Below are 19,824 nucleotides of genomic sequence, written 5' to 3'. Positions count from 1 at the left end.
TACACTAGCAGAAGTTGCAGCGTGGAAAGGGGATGATGCAATGTTCTGCAATCAGACGACAAATAAAGTTCATGCTAGGGCGGCGTGCTAGGCTAGGACGCTGACAAGCGCGGCAGCTGCTGTTACATAATTCCGCATATTGACACAGATCTAATGTCTCATACAGCTGCTCCCACTGCTATTGTGCACCAACTATATTCAATAGATGTGTTTGTCTTCAATGGTGCTTGCGTCAATGGACACGTTTTTTTTACTGCCTATTTTCTGTTCACCCCGTTTACCTTTAATGTACCGTATTTTTCGGACTATAAGTCGCAATTTTTTTCATAGTTTGGCCGGGGGTGCGACTTATACTCAGGAGCGACTTATGTGTGAAATTATTAACACATTACCGTAAAATATCAAATTATATTATTTAGCTCATTCACTTAAGAGACTAGACGTATAAGATTTCATGGGATTTAGCGATTAGGAGTGACAGATTGTTTGGTAAACGTATAGCATGTTCTATATGTTATAGTTATTTGAATGACTCTTACCATAATATGTTACGTTAACATACCAGGCACGTTCTCAGTTGGTTATTTATGCCTCATATAATGTATACTTATTCAGCCTGTTGTTCACTATTCTTTATTTATCTTAAATTGCCTTTCAAATGTCTATTCTTGGTGTTGGGTTTTATCAAATAAATTTCCCCCAAAAATGTGACTTATACTCCAGTGCGACTTATATGTTTTTTCCCTTCTTTATTATGCATTTTCGGCCGGAGCGACTTATACCCCGAAAAATACGGTAATCGTTTGTTTGACCTGTAAAACATAACTAAGTTTGGCTGGTTTTAAACAATGTTTTTGTCTTTATTTTTATCAAGCTGCTACACCTCGTAGGTAAGGCCTGACTTCACACATAAGTCGACTCACTTTAGACTCGGGGACCCATGTCGACATAAACGGATGTCGACAAAAGTGGTTGTCGACACAAGCGAAACGAGACATTGCTCGTACAGTTACTTGTGTCTTTTGAACATGAGAACAATGGCCGATAACATTTTTTTTACCCAACCGGATTGCTCAGCAGAGGGCTTCAACAAGGAAGTTGTGATTTTTTTTGTTGATTGTACTTGTTTTTAATGTATTTTTTTATATTCACCTTGCAATTTTCCCACAAATTTAAACGTCCTTAAAACACAGGAACATTGATTAATACATTATAGTGCAGTTTAGAAATGACAGTGGCATGGCCGCCCAACTCACTGTAAAAACATGAATAATTATAATATTGTATTCATGTTAGCTTGTGCTCTAATTGCAAGCTAACAATTAGGATGCTAATTGTCAGTTAGCAATTAGCGCGCCAGTTGCCAGCTAGCAATTAGCGAGCCAGTTGTCAGTTAGCGATTCATGCACCCCGTTGCCAGCTAGCAATTAGTGCAATAGTTGTATTCGGTTGTATTATTTGAATATTTTAGTACAGTATTGCACAATAATACAGTACACCCAAGACAATGGGCATATACACCCCCCCACCTTCACCACCGCTTGATTCCCCTTCAGGGTGATGGACGGCTGGCAGCACTTCATAGCAGCAGTCGACCTCCAGGGCCCCAATTCCCCCACCCTCTGTTTGCGAGTTGTCGTGATTAAATGTAACATGTTTATGTGTGCATGGCATGGAGGTTTTTTCCCACTCCATACTAGGCCCCTTTAGGAGCCCAGTCTAGATTGTATTTTTTTACTCATCTTCTTCCCCAGCGTTTTACCTTTTTCCCACCTTTTACGAGGCGCCTCGTGGCGACCCATTAGCGTTCCTGTTCTGTAACCCTGTACACTGTTTGTTTGTCTAAATTTGAACGGGTTTGTGCTGAAAACATAGTTTCGTTGTACTTGTTGCAATGACAATAAAGACCTATCCTATCCTAGTATCTTTAGGAACAGTTTAATACAAAACACCATCAGTAATCATTGAGATCTTGTCAAAATGAAACAGGATTTGTAGAAACTACTTTTTCTTAGAGTTAAGTACGTAAATTTAAGAAAAGTACTGGCAGTTAAAATGAGTCACCCAGTATTATAAAACAGAAGGTGTATGTATCCTTTTATTGTAGGCTATTTGGAGACACGACATACAGAGTTGAATACAAATAAAATAATGCATTTAGTGCAGAATAACCCCATCATTTTATTTCGCTTATCATAATGCGTCGTTGGGGTCATCAGCTACTTGAATTAAACGTAATATGAAGCAATGATTTAATAAGTTCACATTTAACGAAGCATTGGCTGAACTACTGCTGTGATTCATGCTTTCAACCAGCTAGGACCTTTATTGGTCTAACCTTAAAATAAACATCTAGCTTATATTTTCAACTACACCACTAAAGTCACCATTTGGTTCCCTTCCAGGCTACAATTGCTTGCTTTAAAAAGGTGATTAAGTCCAGATTTAGTGTCTCCTCCCAGTGTCACCCAATACTCAGCTGGCAGGAGCGCAGACATACAAGCCGCCTCCCACCCACCCGCCCATCACGGAGATCTAAACAGTGCTCACAGATGCTGGAAGCTCATGGAGTACACTTGGTGTAGCAAAACATCAACCATGATCGTCACATGCTCCATTCAGATGTGTTCCTGCTGGAGCTGCGTGATTCTTAATTAGCTGTTTTTTTCCTATTATGTGCCGCCTCTGCATAGCTGATTGTAGTCATGAGGGTTTCCAGGAGACAAAAGATAAGCATAGCAAAATGTGTGTTTGCATTGCAAAACAATGCATTATTCTGTGTGGGTGTGTGTGTGTTGCAGGTGGTGCTCTAAGGAGGCTTCATGTGGCACTTTAAGATCTTATGCTGAGTTCATATTGTCTTTTCATAGCCTAGTTTCCACCAGGTGATACAATTTGGGTCTGTTTACTAAGCACCGTGTTGCATTTCCACTGTAAAGCTCCTAAACATCTAACCCGAAGCGTCCCTCTTTTCAGTACCCCTTCGTTGGAGAGCCAGAGGCATTCAGCAGACTTCATTTAAAGTAGCAGTGGAATGGAAAAACAGGTTGCCTCTATATTCAATCCAATCCAATCCACTTTATTTATATAGCACATTTAAACAACAAAATGTTTCCAAAGTGCTGCACAACAATATTAAACACAATTAAAAACAATATAAAATAAATATGATTAAAAACAATTTCAAAGGGTAAAAACCAATTATATATATTATATATTGAAGCTATTATCATATACATCTGATACATAACACCAAAAGACTAACAAAGTTTGCGAGTAAATAGATATAATCAAAATAGTATCAATCTGCCAGAGATTGCCGAACCATTGTGAGGGTTAATGAGCAAGCCAGTCACGTTATCCTTGACGTAGAACCACAGATCCCTTCCCCATCAACAACAATGCAAATCATGAAGCCAACAAAGACTACTTTGAGACAAACAATGATCCAGAACCTTATATTTTTTTAGGCTGAATATAAGGAGAATGAGCTCAAAGTTTTAGAAGCTGTGTGCTAAACAGATCCATCTTTAGTGAAACACTTTAACATCATGTAGCAGTACTGCTAAGTGCTAAAAGAAGAAATACAAACTGCGAACATAATAAATCGATTGCTTACTGTACAATGTCTGCTGTCACTGCGATGGAGACTGATACGATGTTCATATCTTCCCATTTAGATTAAGAATGAATCGTAATCCAAATGAAAAGTTAAAAGGAAACGTTAACGCCTGCGCAGACCATCTTCGGTTGTTGTGTCTTTGTCTCCATATCCGGGTATGAAGTGAATGTCACAGATGAACAACTTCTAGATTTATGGCTAAATCCTCCTATTATTGAGTTGAGAGTAGAGATGGAAATCTTTGGGCAATTCAGGAGCTACGATTCGATTAAAAATGGATTATTGATGCAGTTTTACATTTCTTTTCGTTTCACTTAGTAAGCGTTTATCACGTGCAACTTTTAATTACATTGGATTTGTAATAAACTGTTAAATTAAATACTTCTTTCTTTCATCTTTCTAGCATGGCGATTTCAACACCTCCAAATTTGTTAATCAAAACCACAACTAAAATGCACGTTGGAATCAAACAGCTGGTGTGTAATAAATACAATACTCTGTTTAAACACTTTGTAGGACTCAACAAAATAAAATACTGGCATATTCAACCTAATAGCAAAGACTTCTTCCTGGCTAAGGCAACACACCGTAGCCTACACACTACTTACTGCAAGTGCATGCAAAGTCTGCGATATAATACAGTATAGTACTCTACTTGCAAACGAGATACATAAATGTATGAAAAAAAAAGAAAATAGCTTGACAGCACAGCTCAGTGTTTAATTTCAAATTAAACTATAAACATTTATTAAACACATTTGAACACACAAAAAAGTACTGAAAATAAATAACGGCATCGATTCCTTGGCACCGGGAATTGGTACCGTATCGATTCAAATGTGAAAAATACCCAATCCCTATGTATCGCTAGCTAGTATGGCACCAAGCTGCCGGTTACCCTGAAAAACTGTACTGTCCCAAGCTGAACTGTGTGAAAATGTGTCACCAACTGGAATGTACACCCACTCAACTTTGCCCTCCCACATTTTTAACCATCATTGAAGTGTGCAGTCCCAACGGAGCAGACCTCTGATCACCCAGGGAGGGCTTTCATGGGGAAAACATTGAGGCTGTAATAATCCGATTAGCTCCAAGGTGGAAGAATGATGTGTCAGAAAGTGTTGGTGAGCACGCTCTTCTGGTTAAAACCACGAGAAATCGCTCATGCAGGACGGAGATAAAAAGGCGTTTAAAAGCGGGAGAAGTACATACCTTTTTTATACTTGTGGATCGGAAGTTTCTTTAATTGATCTTTGCGGAGGCGGCTCCTCCTGGCCCTGTGTCGATCTTGGACAAACTTTGTGATCTATACACAACATGAAAGAAAAACACACCGTTAGGGGCTAATAGAATGTGGCTATTGTTTAATGATACAGTAGAGGGGATGCTCCGCCCATCACGGAGATCTAAACAGTGCTCACAGATGCAGGAAGCACATGGAGTACACTTGGTGTAGCCATCAACCCTGAGCGTCACATGCTCCATTCTGCTGCGTGATTCATAATTATCAAATTGTTTCATATTATGTGCCACCTCTGCACAGCTGATTGCAGTCATGAGGGTTTCCAGGAGACAAAACATAAGCATAGCAAAATGTGTGTTTGCATTGTAAAACAATGCATTATTCTGTGTGTGTGTGTGTGTGTGTGTTGCAGGTGGTGCTCTAAGGAGGCTTCATGTGGTGCTTTAAGATCTTCTGCTTAGTTCATTTTGTCTTTTCTTAGCCTAGTTTCAACTAGGTGATACAATTTGGGTCTGTTTACTACGCGTCATGTTGCATTTCCACTGTAAAGCTCCTAATTATCCAACCCAAGACATCCCTCTTTGCAGTACCCCTTTGTTGGAGTGCCAGAAGCATTCAGCAGACTTCATTTAAAGTACCAGTGGAATAGAAAAACAAGTTGCCTCTAAATTGAAGATATTATCATATATATCTGACACATAACACCAAAAGACTTACAACTTTTGCGAGTAATTAGAAATGATAAAAATAGTATCAATCTCTTAGAGCCATTTTGAGAGTTAATGAGCAAGCCAGTCACGTGATCCTTGACGTAGAGTTGGGAACCACATATCCCTTCCCCATCAACAACAATGCAAATCATGCAGCCAACAAAAACTACTTTGAGACAAAACCTTATATTTTTTAGAGCTACAAGTTTTAAGGCTGTGAGTTAAACAGATCAATTTTTAGTGAAACACTTTAACATCATGTAGCAGTAATGCTAAGTGCTAAAATACAAACTACGACCATAATAAAAAGATCGCTTACTGTACAATGTCTGCTGTCACTGCGATGGAGACTGTTACGATATTCATATCTTCCCATTTAGATTAAGAATTAATCGTAATCCAAATGAAGAGTCAAAAGGAAAAGTTGCTGCCAGCAGAGACCATCTTTGGTTGTTGTGTCTTTGTCTCCGAACGATCGGCTGTCCATCAGTATCGGACAATAAGTATGGGAAAAGGACAACGGCAATTAATACCTTTCCAATGCCTATCACAAAAGCCGATCTTTTCAGGTGCTTACTAAAGTTTAAGAAGTGTAGATACCAGCATGTTACCGTAGTAAGTAAGCAGGTATTAACATGAAATAAACAAGCAGATTAATAAGAGTCTGGAGAGACAATAATATAATGTTATGTTGATACATACAGGTGAAACTAAAACAAATTGAATGTGGTGCAAAAGTTCATTCTTGTCAGCAATTTAACTTCAAATGTGAAACTAATATGTGATATAATCTTGTTACATGCAAAGTGAGAAATGTCAAACCTATTTGCTATGATTTGGATGATCATGGCTTGCAGTTTTTGAAGACCCCAAATTTTCTGAGATTTTCGATTTTAGGTTTTCAGAAACTGTAAGCCATAATCATCAAAATTGTATACAAGCATTATATGAGCCTATGTCATATAACAGTTTCACATTGTAAATCTAATTACTGGAATAACCGTACCGTTGCACAATATTTTTTTAGTTTCACTTGTATATCGGTAGTGTCAATACCAAGGGTAATACTGAGATAGGCTCCAGCACCCCCTGCGACCTCAAAAGGGATAAGCGGTAGAAAATGGATGGATGGAATATCAGTATATGATCCATACTAGACTGATTAGATTGATATTTTTATTTTCAAAAAATCTTTTTTTGTCGCTTTTGTTATTAATTACAAACTCACATAGTACTTCACTGGACTTTCAGGGCAAAAACCAAATAATTTAAATTAGTAGCAGATCGTAGTTTTGTTTACTTTTTGTGGACTACTGACTTTGCTTTGATCAAACAATTGGATGTATTACAAAAGAATAAGGAACTAGTTTAAATATTGTGCTGACATTATTACACTCACCATAAATAAGTAGAACAATTTTGGAGGATTGGAATTGGCAGAATGAAACCTTAATCAGAACATTCCTTTTCCCTACCTAATAGATTTCTAGACTTTTCATCTGGTACTAGAAAAAGATTACATTTGGCAGATAATTTATTCCTTTAAATGCTTTTTTCTTCTTCACAGTAAGATATAAAAATAAAATCTACGAACTTCATGCATTAGAAGAATTGGATGACCTACCATGAAGACCACAATGAGGATGAGGCAGATTCCCACGATCATGAGGAAGGGGATCAAGTAGTATTCCAGCGGCAGGCTAAAGTCGGGCATGAGGATCACACGTCCGCTAAAAAACAGTCAAGAGTCTTTAACACTGCACATATTTTACATATGTCACTGTTCTGCACTATGTTCTCCTAAGAGTGTCCTCTGTAGTGGACATTTGTGGTCTATTCACTTCTCAGTTACACAATTCGGACATGTTCAAACATGACATAACTTTACATGACTGTTGGTAGTAAATGTATTCCCATTCTATAAAATGAGTAACAATATATGTTCATGTTATCTGTGGTTTCTTAAATAATAACAGTACAGTGGAACTTCGGTTTACGAACCTCTTTGTTTGCGAACTTTTAGAACGAGCCAAATGTGTCTCTGTGTGCAAACCATGTCTCGGTGTAAGAACGTTTCATTCATTTTGTATGACGCTGGAAGCACTGCCATTTTGGGGATGTCACTTCCTGTGCAGGATTAGGTACACACAAGGGCAGCAATTTTAGAGAGGCGGAGCCCCCTATGTCACATCCTGTTCACACAGTCCACTACTCTGTGGCCACTTATTAGTGCTTCAGCATGTTTCTTTTCTCAACATTCACCAACTTTTTTCTATTTTGTTACTCAATACGTGTCCAAAATAGCCAACAAACCAGCCTGAAAAGAAGGGGCTAAACGCTGTGGAATTAGAATTACAAATGAGAGTGAATCCATACATACGGCTCCTCCTCTCCACCCCCTTCTCTCTCTGCCTCCCTTCCCTTTTCTGTTGTTGTTATCTGCCATTCGCTGACAGCAAGGTAAAAAGGATTGTACTCTTTTTTTAATCATTGTAACAACATTGTTACTCACATTTTTGAGCGCACCAAAGGAACTTTTGTGTGTATGTGTGTGTGCGCAGTTTAGCTTTCTGTAGGGCGGCACTATTTTAAGAAAAAGCTTTTGCGATTTTTTTCCCCCTCCAAAATTTCGATTTCGAGTTGCAATTTTTATATTTCATACATAAAAATGCAAAAATAACGAGTGAAATAAGACATGTTACTTTTAGAATTTTAGATGTGTACGCCGCCTTCCGCCCGATTGTAGCTGAGATAGGCTCCAGCGCCCCCCGCGACCCTGAAGGGAATAAGCGGTAGAAAATGGATGGATGGATTGATTCTTGTCTCAAGATGCCGCACTTTAGAACAATATGCAATCATTTATTTGAATTAAATATTTGGCTTTATGCAGACAGACTCAGAGCTTTTGCCTACATCATGCTCTTAAATTAAAAAAAAAAATCGATAAAAACTATGCCGTGTTTATTATCCTAATTAATAATAATATTACAAGTAACCATTTAGAAGGATATAAACTTATTTCTCATTATTGTAAAATTGTTTACCATTGTACTGCAATTGGAAGGTAAATAACTTTATCCTAATTAAATAAAAAAATAAAAAAAGGGCTTTTTTCTGTAAGCAAACATTTTATTACATTTTATACTGTCTTCAAAGTGTGCATTGGGGACTGGGGACTTTTGTAAAGGCTAGAACCAATTATTCATGTTTACATTTATTTTTATGGGGAACTCTGCTTCACTGTACAAACTTTTTGATTCAAGAACCATGTTCAAGAACCAACAAAGTTTGTAAATCCGGGTTCCACTGTACATTTTACTCCTTTTTCTAAATGATATGATTGCATTAACTTCAACTTACCCTTTGTCATACAGGTAGTCCTCTTTTAGAGTGTTGGCCGTATCCTCGCTCACAAATACAGAGGGAATATCTATCTGCTTCAGAACATCCACTAGGGGAGAAAAAGTATTAGGTCACAAGACTATTGCTAATGAAAGTCCTCACGAATTTCAGTCAATTGTAAACCGGAGCTATTAGGAAGTATTTCTGTCGTGTCTTTTAAGATAATCTTGCCCTGATAATCTACACTAAGCATCAACTAACTCTGAGAATAAATGAGAAATAAAATGAACTTTTTTTGATTTTAGCATATGACTGCAATGAAACAAAAGAGTGAACAATTTAAAGGGGTCTTAATACTTTCCACTGTATATAGTAGAAGGTTGTAGCCATAAATGGAGAAGTTGGTCAACTTTGACATTCAACTTAGACCCCGTGATGGCGAAAAGAAAACACAAAGATGATTGTTTGCGCTCACATTTTTTTAACCTACGTGAGGGTTATGATTCATACTTCATCCAAACTGGAATATATAACCATCCCCTCAGTCGGCATTACAATGAGAGCAGACATTGTACAGTAAGAGTTTGTTTTATTATGATCGTAGTTTTTTTATTTCTTGTTTAGCACTTAGTCATAACGCTACTTGCGAGATCTGCATATCACTCAGCGTCTAAAACTTGTAGCTCATCCTCTGTATATTCAAAATATAAGGTTCTGGATCATAATTTCTCCCAAGTCATTGTTGGCTTAATTTTGTTTTATTTTTAATTGTATTAGTTTATTTTGAACAGGGACAATGCATATTGATCAACATTGCTGTAAATGTGCAAGTTTTAGCTACAATGCTAGTTTCCAATCATAGTTCCTGGGCATGATGTAGATCGCCAGGACAAAACAATATACAATTAAAACAACAATCATTAAAAGCCTACTTAAAATAGAAAAACAATTGATTTGATATCTCACATACCTCTATGAAATCATTCAGTGCAAGCACTTTACATTAGGCTTTAACATCACTATGAACAATTTCACACAGGCACACGTGAAGTCTGCCACGATTAATAGTTGTTATTGTTGAAGGAAATAGCGAACGTTGTGATGAGTCTGTCAAATGATTGCACTGCCTTATGCTTAAAATTAGTTAAATATGTAAATATTACATGTTATTTTGAATGTACATATATACTTACAGTACGTATATGAAATAGGGATGTCCCGATCCAGGTTTTTGCACTTCCGATCCGATACCGATATTGTTTTTGCACTTCCGATCCGATACCGATGCTGACCGATACCGATACTGGCCTATCCGAGCATGTATTAAAGTTTAAAGTTATTTAGCCTACTTAGTTGTCAGAATCATGTTGAAAAGGGTTTTAGTACTCTTGATAACAACTAGCCAGCTGAATTAGGGGAGTTTGAATAATACACAATGGTTGGTAACAAGAAACTGACCTGTTTATTCAAGGATAAACACAAAATAGACAAAATTATACATGACAAACAGAAATGGCATCATTGAACTAGGGCTGGGCGATATGGCCTTTTTTTAATATTGCGATATTTTAAGGCCATATTGCGATACACGATATATATCTCGATATTTTGCCTTAGCCTTGAATGAACACTTGATGCATATAATCACAGCAGTATGATGATTCTATGTGTCTACATTAAAACATTCTTCTTCATACTGCATTAATATATGCTACTTTTAAACTTTCATGCAGAGAGGGAAATGACAACTAAAAAAAATCACTAATTTTTTCATACGGTGTTGATGTGGAAATTTTTGCCTCGGCATTTTGATGGTGTGGGCGTGTGGCACCGAATGGAGATAAGCGTCTCGACAGACGTTACAATATTTGAACAATGATGACGAAAACTGTTTTCTCTGTCGTGTCCGTGTGTCCAAAATTGTTATGCGCTTAATTTTTTATTTGATTTTGTGCGTGGCATAGATTTGCCGTGCGCAGAGGACGCTTGAGCAGGCGCGCACCTTAGCGGCTGCGCTAGCATCACAGCTAACGTTAGCCATGCTGCTACCTCTCTGCTCGGGGAGGGCGTTTACGTATGTGACGTATGACGTGACAGTATGTGACGTGTGTAAGAAGGTGCGCTCGCTGTCTGTAAGAGGGAGACACAGGAAAGAGTGAGAAGAGCCTGTCGTGTAATGCCAGCAGCTAAAAGCAACTGCGTGAGAATCCACAGACCTGTGGATGTGTTGAAGGTGTGCTGGAAAATACGGAACGGAAATTAGGGAGCAGCAGAAAAGTGGAATGTATTATTTAAATCGGTGTGTTGAAAAACACGGACCGGAGTTTTTTTTAAACTGGATCTGGATCGGCATTTTCCCATGCCTTGCCGATACACATTTTTTTGCAAATATCGGCGGCCGATCCGATCCAAATATCGGATCGGGACATCCCTAATATGAAACTATTTAAATTTATTGGTGGCTGTCTACCATACTAATAAATGTATGGGAAACACTGTATTGCCACAAAAAAAATGAGAGGGATGGAGCTCTCTGTAAACATCTGACCAACCACTTTACATGAATTAGTAGTTATGACAGTAGCTTCACTTTCTACCAGAAGATGTGAGAGGAGGAATGATTTACTTGCGGCATGACTCCACAGAGGGACTAGAAGAAACATGCCTGGCAGGTATGTGCAACATTGGACTAAAAAAACAGGTCTCAGATGAGTTACGACTTTTGCTGCAACCCCTTCAACAGGGGATAGATAGTATCATGGTGACTAAAGCTGCTGCAGGGCATTACAGCCTTGCAGAAAGACATCTTGTGACTTGAGAGGGATTCCTGAACTCAACTTTCCCTAAGGCTTGTAAGAAAGCAGCTGTAGAGGATGATAATGCTTATTGCGTACATGTAATATGCATGTATGGGGAAAGAGGAGGAGCTACAACACTTACAATCATTGGAGCCCATGCTGATCAAGTCATCAGAGTCCACATTGTGAACAATGGCTGCCTTGTACCCAGCTTTCTGTGCATTGAGGACCTGGGGAAAGACAATATAACAACATGCTGATTAGCAGACAGATTACCTTGGTATGCTATCGCAAAGGTGATCGTGTAGTACGACGACATTTGTCCTGTATTTATGAGCAGGCCAGTACACAACACCAACAACAGCTATGCAGGACTGTAGCAGTAGACACACAGCCCATTCCCCAGGAGTCTTTGCAAGAGACAACACGTTTGCTTCAAACACCCAGGCCCAGAGCGCTCCCTTCAATACAATAAACACCCAACTTGCTCAAACATGTTGGCATCTTCACTTGTCCCCTCAAAAACCCATTGGAAACATTCATGAACAGAATTTTTGAATATATGCTAGCATATGTGTAATACAGATACCCTTTAATAATCATGAGACAAACAGTGATTTATGGACTATTTGTTGCTAAAATTACAGTGTGTGTTTTGTAGAGCTTTACCGTTGTACACAAAAATACCAAATAGCGTACATTTCAGATTATAAGCCACTACTTCTTTCCTACGATTTGAAACCATTGAACAATGAAAGTAATGATGGTACCCAAATTGAAATCGTAAATGAAAATACATTTTTGGGAGTAATAATTGATAGTAAACTATCATGGAAACCTCATGTCAGACACATTAAAACAAAAATCTCCAAAAGCCTCTCAATTATAAACAATGCACTCCGTACTCTATACTGCACCTTGGTACTCCCAAACCTTACATACTGTGTTGAAGTATGGGGGAATACTTACCACAACACAATTCATCCTCTGATCATATTACAGAAAAGAGCAGTGCGGATCATTCACAACGTTGGTTATTTAGAACATACTCATAATCTGTTTATGCAATCAAAGTTGCTCAAATTTGATGACCTTGTTAAATATAATACATTAATAATCTTATATAAAGCATTTAACAAATTATTGCCGCCTACTCTACAACGTTTTTTTTATAAGACGAGTGCAGGCTCATAACTTGAGAGGCTTTGGATATTTCTTATTGCCGAGAGCTCAAACCACTCTTAAACGTTTTTGTGTGTCTGTATGCGGAGTAAAACTATGGAACAAACTGGACTTACAACACAAGCAATGCCAAACTTTTAATCGATTTAAACTGTTATACAAACATGGGGTCTGGTTCAAATATAGAGATGAGAGTCTTTAATTTGACCTGCTGTTGTACTCCGTCTCAAAGTGTTAACATGTGCTCAATGTTTCCTTACCATTAATGCTATGTTGTCTATTACCATTGTTGGCATTTTGTCTATTACCAATGTTGGTATATTCATTATTCCTACATTGTTGATACAAATTATTGTTACAGTGTAATAATTATTGTTACCTGTGGTAATGCCACTATGATACAACATCTGTATTTTAATCCTTGAACAAAGTAACAGTGAAACTCATGTGAATAATCACTGAATGAAGAACTGGGGGTGGGATTAAATAAATTATCTTCTTCCCACTCCCTTTCAGGCAAAACTGGACAATCATGCATTACATACTATACATTACCTTTTGCACTATATTAATTTATATTATTATGTGTTGTCAACTTTGTACTTTGTTTATGTCATTGCCTGAAATAAATAAATAATGAAAATTAAATGAAACCTGTAGCTAATTAATGGATTTTTCTTCCCGGGCGGCCATAATGCAAATAGCTAAAAAAACAACAACAAGCAAGCAAGCAAGCAAAGACACAAAATAAGTGTGTTAGTGTTTGTGCTCTGGTGCCATCTTTTGGACAAGTTTGCTCACCGCAGGTGCTGCAGTATCCTTTTGTTTAGACTGAGATTTCAACTGGAAGTAGAAGTGCCATTCCGTCTTCAAACCGTCCATAGCGTTTCTACTCGTATGAATTCTTCATTCATCACTCCAAGCAATGTTTGTAAGTTTTACATCATAACAAACAATTCTTACTTAGTAAACCATCCCATGTGTGATGTCCGTAAGAGTGTTTTCATGCATATTTGTACGTGCTATCGTAATGTAATGAAGCTAGCGTCCTTAGCACCAGCTATTATGCGATCACGTTTACAAGTGTTTGTGTTAGTATTCTTTTTTTTGTATTGTTTCAGTTTCGTAAGTTCACCAAAACAACGCTGTGGAATTATTGAGTCGGTTTAGCTGATTGGAGATCTAGCTTCCGCAGCCAGTGGGTCCATGACAATGACTTCTGTTTTGTTTGATCAGCCGTTTTACAGACACTGCTTGGAAACAATTAAGGTATGTAAATAAACATTCACAAAATCTTTCTGTGTAAATAAGTAATTTCACAACATATATATCCATTGCATACAGTCTGGGGCAACTAATATAAGGAAACCATTTTTTTTCTTCTAAAATATAGTAGTTTCGGCTTATATACCGGTGCGCTGGAAAATATGGCAGTTAAAACTACTTGTTGGATTATACATAACTGGTATTATGTCATACTGTGAGAATAAATAACTTTGGGGATATAGCAGAAAATACACGATGAGCCAACAAGCTCTCTCTCGTCAACAATCTTTGACCTATCACATGCTTTTGGAGGAATGCAGAAAAATTCCCACAAACATACTTGTAGAAAGTCTTCCCAGAAGAGTAAACCTTTAAGTTACCCTTCTTAATAATGTATGCCAATATATTTGTCTCTGTATGGTATAATAAACAATAGTAAGACTGCATTTTAAAAGGATCTAAGAGGGGATATTCCCAACAGTGGCAATGTTTGCTGCGTCATGAATGTGGAGGATGTAATAAGGGTCTCCCATCTGTGAGGACTTTTCTGGTGCTGTGATCCAAGACAGAAGCTGCAGTATCCTGTTATTACTGCTATTGTTACAGAGGACCATTTACTGCAGATGTTGTGAAGGAAATAGGATATGACAATATTATCTTGGAATTCTTTTTGCTGCTGTGCTGACAAGGATAAGAGCGGGAATGTGAACCGTTTAATAAACATACAGTTATTTTGTGAGTCAACTTGACTTTTTTTAGCATTAAAAAGTCCAACATTTGCATTTTGAAATAGTTATTGTCTTTGATCTCCTGCATGTCATGTTCAGTGTATCGCTAAACAACCAATGAGTGCTTCTAACAGTTATCTCTATTGGTCGTAACAACAGTACGCTGGATAAATTTCCCATTAAAATTTGTGAAATATCAACACAATGCTTTAATGTTATTATGTGCATCACATTAGAACTTGTTAACTATCCTTAAAGCTGAAAGGAAAAAAATCAGGTTCATTGTATGAAGCTAGGGTTGGGCGATATATCTAATATACTCGATATATCGCAGGTTTGTCTCTGTGCGATATAGAAAATGACTATATTATATCGTGATATTCGAGTATACGTTCCCACGCAGTTGCTTTTAGCTGCGGGCATTACACTACAGGCGTTTCTCACTCTTTCTTGTCTCTCCTTCTCACAGAGACATAAAACAATCGTCACATACTGTCGCGCGTGCAACGTCATACGCCCTCGCGGAGCAGAGAGGTGGTGGCATAGGTAACATTAGCTGTGATGCTAGCGGTGCGAAAGGAAGAATAGTTAATTCCCAAGAAAAACAGCACGGGGTCCATCGTCTGGCAGTGGTTTGGCTTCAAGCGGGAAGATGTTGAACAGACAGCCGTAATATGTCAAGTATGCGGCCAAAACGTTGCTACAAAAAGTAGCATTAATGCTACTTTGTAGCATCATTTGAAAAGTCACCCGCTACAGAATGAAGAGTGCTTGAAACTCCGCATGTCAACATGTCCGGCAGGTGCCACACCAAAAAAATGCCGAAGCAACCATTTCCAGATCAACACCGTAAGAAAAAAATAGTCAAAAGAAGGAGATAACGTCCGCAGTAAACTACCACATAGCGAAGGACATACACTATTGGATTTCCTGTTATTATGCAGCTCATTTTTATTTGACAGTTATTGAAATATCTTGAGTGACATCATGCACAAAAGAGCATTTTATTTGTTTTAAACTATTGTAGTGGCGTTCTGTACAAAAAGTGCACTTTAATTTAGTGTTGTTTTGATATGCCATCTTAGTGACATCATGCACAAAAGTGCATTCATAGCTTGTTTTAAAATGTCTCTGACAATCTTGTACTTTCTGTTTTAAAATGACATGAATGTTTGTGCCACTGCTTAATAACTGTTTAATAAGTACAGTTTTGGTTAATTGACTTAGCTGTGAGTTCCCTCTCTGCATGAAAGTTTAAAATTAGCATGTATTAATGCAGTATGAACAAGAATGTTTTAATATAGACACATAGAATCATCATACTGCTGTGATTATATGCATCAAGTGTTCATTCAAGGCTAAGGCAAAATATTGAGATATATATCATGCATCGTGACATGGCCTAAAAATATCGAGATATTAATAAAAGGCCATATCGCCCAGTCCTATATGAAGCCATACTACATTTACACAAATCTACTAAATTGGATCCCTCAAAAAGTCCCCTGTCATCCAAAAGTGACTTTTTACTAATGTTATAACATTAATGTGTGTCCTTAGAGCCTGTTGTGACCCCCAAACGTGAGAAAAAGCTATCATCTCAGTCGCTTGTTTGCTCTACTTTTACAAGAATAGGCGCGCAAAGAGTTGCTTTTTTATGCCAGCATTAAGTTAGAAACTCTTCTCCCTCCTCTGACCCTCCTTTAGTTAGATAAACCGAGAAGCTTTGCAAACAAAATTTTAAAATTAGGCAGGCTTTGCAACACATTTTAAGATTAAGCCTGGAACTCTGCCGACTATCAGTCAGACGTGGGAGCTGTAAGTTTGATCATTTTATTTTGGTTTAGCAAAAAAGCATGATCCATCCATCCATCCATCCATCTTCTTCCGCTTATCCGAGGTCGGGTCGCGGGGGCAGCAGCCTAAGCAGGGAAGCCCAGACTTCCCTCTCCCCAGCCACTTCATCCAGCTCTTCCTGTGTGACCTGTGAGGCGTTCCCAGGCCAGCTGGGAGACATAGTCTTCCCAACGTGTCCTGGGTCTTCCCCGCGGCCTCCTACTGGTCGGACGTGCCCTAAACACCTCCCTAGGGAGGCGTTCGGGTGGCATCCTGACCAGATGCCCGAACCACCTCATCTGGCTCCTCTCGATGTGGAGGAGCAGCGGCTTTACTTTGAGCTCCTCCCGGATGGCAGAGCTTCTCACCCTATCTCTAAGGGAGAGCCCCGCCACCCGGCGGAGGAAACTCATTTCGGCCGCTTGTACCCGTGATCTTGTCCTTTCAGTCATAACCCAAAGCTCATGACCATAGGTGAGGATGGGAACGTAGATCGACCGGTAAATTGAGAGCTTTGCCTTCCGGCTCAGCTCCTTCTTCACCACAACGGATCGATACAGCGTCCGCATTACTGAAGACGCCGCACCAATCCGCCTGTCGATCTCACGATCCACTCTTCCCTCACTCGTGAACAAGACTCCGAGGTACTTGAACTCCTCCACTTGGGGCAAGATCTCCTCCCCAACCCGGAGATGGCACTCCACCCTTTTCCGGGCGAGAACCATGGACTCGGACTTGGAGGTGCTGATTCTCATCCCAGTCGCTTCACACTCAGCTGCGAACCAATCCAGTGAGAGCTGAAGATCCTGGCCAGATGAAGCCATCAGGACCGCATCATCTGCAAAAAGCAGAGACCTAATCCTGCAGCCACCAAACCAGATCCCCTCAACGCCTTGACTGCGCCTAGAAATTATGTCCATAAAAGTTATGAACAGAATTGGTGACAAAGGGCAGCCTTGGCGGAGTCCAACCCTCACTGGAAACGTGTCCGACTTACTACCGGCAATGCGGACCAAGCTCTGGCACTGATCATACAGGGAGCGGACCGCCACAATCAGACAGTCCGATACCACAGACTCTCTGAGCACTCCCCACAGGACTTCCCGAGGGACACGGTCGAATGCCTTCTCCAAGTCCACAAAACACATGTAGACTGGTTGGGCAAACTCCCATGCACCCTCAAGGACCCTGCCGAGAGTATAGAGCTGGTCCACAGTTCCACGACCAGGACGAAAACCACACTGTTCCTCCTGAATCCGAGGTTCGACTATCCGGCGTAGCCTCCTCTCCAGTACACCTGAATAGACCTTACCGGTCTAGCATGATGTTACTGTTAAAAATAATAGTGTAATGTTGGCATTATAGCTCAAATGCTTGTATTGCGAACATCTGTCCTGTGTTTTTGTAATTTTCCAACTAGTTTTGTAAAAAAACAATAAAGACATTTGTTTTTTGACAGCTGAAATGGACCATAAGGACTCGCATGACCCTCGTGAATTTATAATTTACTGAGGGGACAACTTTCTGACTGTTGGACACTGGACAAAAGCCTGACTTTTTATATAAAATCCGGTACAATTTGTTTTTAAATCATATTGTTTTGTATATTATTGCTTTGTAATTCATTTACTTACACTTTAGTAAAAAAAATATGACCTATCATTAGGAGTTTATTTACCAAAGATTTATGTACCAATCATCCATACGTCATCAGCCTGATTTGTGTAAACTTCCCTGTACTGTAAAATGTGGTGGAAACACAAACCACACAAGTTTACAGGAACTTAAAGTTTCTGAACCTTTGGTGGAAAAAAGGCCTCATGTTGACGTCACATGCATAAAAGCAATAAATGTCCGTAGTGGTGTGATTTTTCATGAAATACTTGGCTGTTAAACTGGCTTTATTACACCTGGTAGAAATGTAATGTGACAAACACGACTGTCAATGGACAGCTATGATATGAACGTCTTCTTATTCGGGGATGCTTCAAAGTCTCTGTCACAGCTCAGCCGATTTATGCAAAATTACTCGTCTGTGATGTAAGAAAATTCGTTTTAGACCTGTGACGGACAAAGTGTGTGCTTGCACAAAGACATGCATGGACGCTCAGGCAGAACAGTCCTGCCTTTTGTCTGCGTCTTGTCATTGTAATTCTGTGAGCGTGCATGCATACGTGAAGCAGTGTTTATGTCAGCCAGGCCAATGTGACTGCATGTGTTTGTGTGTGAAGGTGTATTGTTTAGACGTATCAATGGCCACTGTGTGCGTCAAGAATCATTCTGTCTGGATGAATGACACACATGCTCAATTCTACAAATGTGTGTGTGTGTGTGTCGAGGAAGTTAGCTAGGTCAAGACTGATCCAAATCCTTAATGATTGGAAATGAGCTTTGTGTCATTTCATCGACTGCACAAACAGACAATGCTCATTTGCATATTTTCTTCTGCTATCGTTCATTGAATCACACAAGCACCGTTTTGTGCTGGACCGAGTGACTCTGCAGAGGAATTCCACCTCTGCTGTTGGCTCCTGTTTGTGTTTGCCAAGATATGGACATTTGATACATTCCTGAGACTGAAGAGGGGGAGGAACTCGAAAAAAAATGGAGAGCAGAAGTGAGAGAACAAGAAAATGAGAAGTGGATGCTCTGAGAGGGACAAAAAACTGTGTGTGAGACTTGGAAACTCATGCAACGTCTCTTCCGCATTTCTGCACAGCTGGTCTACCACTTGCAATGCACACAGATAATGCAAATGTAGCACACCTATTGTGCAAACATGCTTTGCTATAAAAAAAAAAGCATCACTTTAAAGGGGAACATTATCACCAGACCTATGTAAGCGTCAATATATACCTTGATGTTGCAGAAAAAAGACCATATATTTTTTTAACCGATTTCCGAACTCTAAATGGGTGAATTTTGGCGAATTAAACGCCTTTCTAATATTCGCTCTCGGAGCGATGACGTCACAACGTGGCGTCACATTGGGAAGCAATCCGCCATTTTCTCAAACACCGGGTCAAATCAGCTCTGTTATTTTCCGTTTTTTCGACTGTTTTCCGTACCTTGGAGACATCATGCCTCGTCGGTGTGT

At 39.1% G+C, this 19,824-nt stretch overlaps 1 protein-coding gene across 1 annotated transcript in view; it reads right to left on the bottom strand.

Annotated features, from left to right (window-relative positions):
- rnf13 (ring finger protein 13) overlaps window positions 1-19,824 on the bottom strand; it is a 91,482-nt gene that overhangs the window by 20,186 nt on the left and 51,472 nt on the right. Inside the window, exons 5-8 of the mRNA XM_061976049.1 lie at window positions 11,858-11,945; window positions 8,936-9,026; window positions 7,200-7,305; window positions 4,835-4,928 (exon numbers count right to left, since the gene is read on the bottom strand). Of these exons, the coding sequence (XP_061832033.1) occupies window positions 4,835-4,928; window positions 7,200-7,305; window positions 8,936-9,026; window positions 11,858-11,945 (379 nt within the window). The remainder of the gene's footprint in view (window positions 1-4,834; window positions 4,929-7,199; window positions 7,306-8,935; window positions 9,027-11,857; window positions 11,946-19,824) is intronic.

Source organism: Nerophis lumbriciformis, linkage group LG14, assembly GCF_033978685.3.
Source record: "Nerophis lumbriciformis linkage group LG14, RoL_Nlum_v2.1, whole genome shotgun sequence".
In the NCBI taxonomy this organism is placed as follows: Eukaryota; Metazoa; Chordata; class Actinopteri; order Syngnathiformes; family Syngnathidae; genus Nerophis; species Nerophis lumbriciformis.
Note: the sequence above shows the minus strand (reverse complement) of the source record. Positions and strands in the feature narration are given on the sequence as shown.